General features: G+C 47.9%; 1 protein-coding gene across 1 annotated transcript; it reads left to right on the top strand.

Moving 5' to 3' along the window:
• Positions 1-2,741: 2,741 nt before the first annotated feature.
• On the top strand, positions 2,742-5,707 carry KY384_001263 (NRPS; the record flags this gene model as incomplete). Its single annotated transcript, XM_044809794.1, has 2 exons — positions 2,742-5,483; positions 5,621-5,707. The coding sequence occupies 2 exons, from the start codon at positions 2,742-2,744 to the stop codon at positions 5,705-5,707; spliced, it is 2,829 nt and encodes a 942-aa protein (XP_044673701.1).
• Positions 5,708-6,000: the final 293 nt, after the last annotated feature.

Below are 6,000 nucleotides of genomic sequence, written 5' to 3'. Positions count from 1 at the left end.
ACCTAGGGACAAGTCTTAGGCACACTAGACAAAGAGGAAGAAGATCTACTTATTTCTTATTAAAATTAAGTCTAGAGCTATATATAATTATTTAAATATACTAAATAGCTAACTATTATATACTATAGCGCTACAACTCTATAGATCTTATTCTAATATCAAAGCTCTTCAATTTCCTATCTCGCTTAAGTCTTTTAGTTTCGCTCTATTATTAGACCCTATTATATTACTGTCATCCAGGTAATTGTCGATAAGCTGAAGTTTGTAATATAGCAGCAAGAGGCGAAAAGGTAACATGATAAAAATCGACGCTCAACAGTCTTTACTATTGCCCAGTAGTATTACGCTCAGTACACACAAGGCTGGGAAACGGTTACTAATCTTTGGGATGATGTTGATCTAACCCATGACTTGTATGACAGACCAAAAACTTGTATAAATATTAAATACTCCCTGCACGATTGTATGTACGAAACAAAAGTTGAGTTTACAAGAAGATGCAGTAGCATATAGTCCAGTCTCGGGAGGCTCTTGGCTGTTAGACATGGGAATACTCTGGCAATGCTTATACCACGGCCAACCATGTGACAATGAAAGAGTACCAAGAGATGAAGGATTCAAGCCCATCATAGACGATTGCATACCCCAAACCCGCTGCGCCGCAAACGCCAGCCCATCGCATCAGTCATTAGCAATAACGCATAAGTGATTCTTATCTAATAGCAAATCAAGGTGTGAAATTGTTCGATTGTATAGCCCTCTCTTGAAAGCCACAAGATCAATGGGAGGCCCATGGCCAATAGATTGGGTAATGCGGCTGGTATCTGCAATGCTGATCCGGGCTGACTGCAGATGATTGCAGATGCAGCGAAAATAATGGAAAATGAACTGCTGAGGAACAGATAGGCTGGCCATGAATGCACAAGCAGTGGGTCCAGTTCCCTGCGTCGTCATGGACTCGCGAAGCCTATCAAAAAGCCTCAGGAGTCCTTCTAGATATTGCCGCCCCAATTAGTGTCCAGAATGCAGTTCCAAAACATCTCGATCACCTGATTTATGCCGAAGGCTTCACCGAGTCATCTTTTCCATGTTGCCCTGATTGCTCGCTCCCGCCGGGGTTCTTGCAGCTCCTTAAGTTGATCAAAGAAGGGCGTGTAGATCCCATGCAGGCTCCCAGCCCTTGCATTCCATCTCCGTATTTCTGAATGATTGTTTGGTCTCTGGCGCTCGTGGAGGCGAATGAAGGGAAAGTGCCAGTCCATATGCTGGGTCAAGGCACAGCGAGTGGATCATGTTGTTGTTATGAAATATCTATGTAGAGCTTCGTATTCGTTGCTTAAAACATAATGCATCAACATTCTGTATCGTTATGAGGGCAGTGCAACTCTGTCTTCATGGGAATGCACATGCATATAGTGGATGCAGGTAAGATCCCGCCTGAAACACCGTGCCGCAAAAGGGTAAATAAGGGACTGTGATCTTCAACTATGTATTTTAACCTGGTATCGTCGGTAATAACAGCTGACTTCAGCTGGGCGGAGGAGACAGAAATGTCGCCTCCATAAGAGAGTATCGCGTCATAATGTCGCCTTCGAACGGTCAGTTTTCTAGAAAACTTGCGGCCTGATGAAGAGTCTTCAAAACGAATTGACGCCAGCCACCAACCAAGTTCTAACACTTCATCCGCGCCTTTGCGATCATCTACATCGCCTTAAGATTTCCCTGGCCCTACAGCATGGATCCGACGACAATCGGGCATTTGCTGTTGCATGCGCCAAGCCATATATAATGAAAGCTGACCTCTCGCTTACCTCTCTCAATAGAATGTTCTAACAAGACCGTGTCAAAGAATGCGTGAAAAGTTGCATCTAATCAAGCTATGATATCGGCTTTACTCACTGTCTACTCCGGAGACATTGCGGCTATACATTATTCGGCTTATCAGCCACCAACATACTTCTTCGAGTATCTTCTGTATGACTAGAACGTAGGACGGTGAACATAGCCGACTACGCTGAGCGCATCGATTCGACCACAATGTCCGACTATGAAGGATCCAATAGTGCTGACCGGGCAGGAACGTTGCTGACAAGCGGCACGGGTAAATATTCCTAGGGCTGTCCACGTGCTCTCAAATCCTCCTTCATCACATGGCGATTCTTCCAATGCGTCGCATAGCAAAGTGTCGTAGGATTTGATCCCAGCGCTACCATCCGTGATAGATCAATCTTCGCCCAGTCATTGGTCGAGAGGGAACGAAAATGTCCCGAGCAACAAGGCCTTGGCGACAAGCGTACCATCTTGCGCCACTCTGCAAAGCTGGAGTTGGCTGTTCTGCATAGTTGGTGATCACGTAGCTTCATCGATCCACGAGTGAAGAGTCGGACTAACCGCCTATGCGCTAATTTATCGTGGCAAGCAACTCAAGGATTTTCCTTGAAGTGGAATATTCGCTTACCATCAGCTGACACGGTCCACAAGGGGGGACATAGACAATATTCTTCTTGGTGACGATCTTTGCTGATGTTGGTCTTAGTCAAAATGTCTCGCAAACATTGGGTTAACTTGCCACGAAGCCTCAGTGATGCTGGCTAAATGCTGCTAAGAGTGAAAAGAAGAATGTCAGATGTATGTTCGAGCATTCTATCGCAAGTGCGAGTGGTGTAACATGATTGCCAAATTAATTCTTGTTAAACATCACATCGTTTCCCAAAGTCACATAGAGCAAGGAAGAATTGAGTATGGCTTACGTCAAGGATCGACATCGAGGCCCAGACGTCACCTATACCACAGGTTCAGTGCATCTCGCGGTCATTGAATGGGGCAGAAAACGGCCACAAGACATTGCACTACGTATGGGAAGTGAGGTCCTGACTTATGAGAGACTAGTAGAACGTGCCAGCGCCGACTCACAAAAGCTGTCGAAGCAAGGGCTAAGGAGCGGACATGTTATTGCTATTGGCATTCCGCGCAGTCTGGATCTCGTTGTCACGATGCTCGCAGTGCTAATGACAGGAGCTCCATACTGCATCCTGGACGAACGCTGGCCAGCAACATGGATTGAAAAAGTGCTTCAAGACATCGATGCAGTGGAGGTCTTGACATATGCGTGGGGATCTCTTCAAGTCGAGGCGAGGATTAAACTTCAGGCAGTAACCAGCGACTCCAAACACTTGCAACTTACTGAGGGCTTGGATGCACCTTTCTGTATTTATCACACCTCTGGCACGACTGGACGGGCAAAAGCCGTCATCACAACTCATCGTGGAGTTTTAAGAACTCTACTTGCACCACGGTACCCAACAGTGTTTCCATCGATTGTAATGGTATGCACAGCCGCTCTCCCATGGGATATGTTCACGCTAGAAGTGTGGTTTCCACTCCTACATGGAGGAACTTGTGAGCTGATCAGTGAGCTGACTCCCCGAGTTTTCAAAACGCCAGGTCTAACGACAGCGTGGCTGACGGCTGCACGGTTCAACGTGCTTGTAGACGAGGACATTGATTGTTTCAAGAACATTAAAGAGTTACTCATTGGTGGCGAGCGACTGTCTGTTTCCCATGTCAGAGCTTTCCTTCAGAGGCATCCTCACATAAGTCTAATCAATGGATACGGTCCCGCAGAAGCCAACATGCTGGCAACGACTCACCTCATACAGTTGTCGGACTGTTTGAGAGCGGATGGTATTCCCCTCGGACAGCCTCTTCCTGGTACTGAAATTCGACTAGTGCGCAGAACCACGGATTGTACAGTGGTTTTGGCAGAAGAGGGAGAACAAGGCGAGATAGCGATAGCGGGCGATGCTTTGGCCCAAGGATATTCCAAAACGTCAAACAAGGCAAATGAGAGTTTTTCGGTGTCACTGACATTAGGTTCAGAGGCTGACGAGGCATGTACCGAGCGACTGTATTATCTTAGTGGCGACTTGGGCATTTGGGACATCGAAGGAAATCTTGCGTTCCGAGGTCGACGAGACTTCCAGTTTAAATTGCATGGACAACGTGTAGATCCACTTGAGATCGAGGCTGCGATCGTAAGCACAGACTTTGTCTCCCAATGCATTGTGTCGGTACAGTCAACTCCGAAAGGGTCATCAATTCTGACTGCCCACGTCGTTGCGGCTAATGGTGAGCTCAAAGTCAACAAAAAAGCTCTGCTTGAAGCGCTTGCGAAAGTATTGCCAGCATATCAAGTACCAAGGGTAATCGTGCAAATAGCCCAACTTCCATTGACCGCCACAGGCAAGGTCGATCGCAGCAATTTGACCATTCCATCTAATTATAGCATGAGTGACGATGAACGTCCGGCTCGCCATCCTTCGACAAACATTAGGATATCTGAATGTGACAGCGCATACCTGACGACTGTCATATTGGGTCATGCCACCAACTTGTTGGGATGCGAATCCCTTTCCATTGACGATGATCTGCTGGAAAAAGGATTGGACTCACTGGGAGCATTTCGGCTTGCCTGCCGCACCAGTAGTGGCTTTCCAGACCGTCAAATACTCGCCAGTGACATTATTCGGCACCGCACTGCAGGTCGATTTGCTGCAGCAGTTCATGCAAAAGAACTCAAACGTTCGAAGACAACCTTTGATGCGAAAGTATCTCGGAGCCCAGTCTCAAAAGAGATTGACGAGAAAGAATGGTCTACCCCTTGGCTTCAAACGCAATGGCTCACGGGCATGGTTGCACCTCACCGACAAGAGGCATGTCTGAACGTATTTGCGTATCACTTCAACCAGTCGTCAGATATTGAACGTTTTCATGTGGCATTTGAACACGTTGTATCACGCCATGACGTCCTTCATACGACAGTATGGTATAGCGCCGAGCACTTCGGCTTTCGCTCAAGCCTGATATCTGTGGCCAAGGCGCTCAGCTTCCACAGAACATACTGTCACGACAGGGTGCTTGATCCTTCAGAGATACAAGAGCATGCAGCAAATACTATGCGGCGAGTCAATTTAAGCCAAGGACCCATCATCACCGTGACGGCGAATTTGCAGGCCGATGGTGTCGTATTACTCATTGCTGCTCACCACGCTACATTAGACGGCCACAGCGAAGCTATCCTGGTAGAAGAGCTAAGCGCTGCTCTACAGAATAAGACCCGATCGCCAGCAGTGCCCTTTCATCAACCTCTGCTCAATAACACAAGCACGAGTGAAGAGTTCCCTCATGCCTGGTCGAAACGTCTGGCAGCGTTACCACCTCTAAAGTGGGCCTCCCATCAACAGTCCTTCCACCAAAACACAGTACCTGAATACGCAAACATTCCCATTAGCATGACGGCTTCCCGCTGGTCGGAGTGGAAGCATCATCTACACAGTACACTCCAGAACCCCAATACAGACTTCCTACTAGTCCTACATGCCTTAACCAAAGCAATCCACGCCTTTATAGGCCAGCCTTTCCGTATTGGCGTCACGGACAGTGGGCGCAACGATCCCCGCTTCGCCCTCACGCTGGGGAACTACGTCCATCTGCCGATCCTACCCGTCGATGCCACTGTCATCCCTTCCCTGTATGGATCTTCTGCGCCACCATCGATGGCAGACATCTGGCAAGAATATTTACACAATGCACCAGTGAGCCCGGCTGTTCTCGCAGCTAGATGCGCCGAAGACCCGGGGTACCAAGGCCCATTATTGCAAGTCCTACTCGTTTGGCAGAACTTGGAGGTGCCAAACTGGGAGATTGAGGGAGTTGAGGTTAGAAGGGTGGATGTAAAGCCGTTGGAGCCGATGTTTGATGTTACACTGGAGTTGTGGCCGTCGGAGACAGGTGGGGTGACTGGGTGTTTGGAGTATGATCCAATCGTTGTTGGGAAGGAATCGGCGGGGAAGATTGTTGGTGGGTTTCTGGAGGCTGGAGGGTTGTTGTAGTGAAAGAGCGATAGACCATGGAGGTGGACGATGGTTATGACTGTGGCGTTGCTCGGAAATGAAAGCATTGGTACCAACAGAGCAAATGAGTTTCTTTGAGTCTCAACAA

This window comes from Bacidia gigantensis (assembly GCF_019456465.1).
Source record: "Bacidia gigantensis strain McMullin 20006 chromosome Unknown contig_125, whole genome shotgun sequence".
In the NCBI taxonomy this organism is placed as follows: domain Eukaryota; kingdom Fungi; phylum Ascomycota; class Lecanoromycetes; order Lecanorales; family Ramalinaceae; genus Bacidia; species Bacidia gigantensis.
Note: the sequence above shows the minus strand (reverse complement) of the source record. Positions and strands in the feature narration are given on the sequence as shown.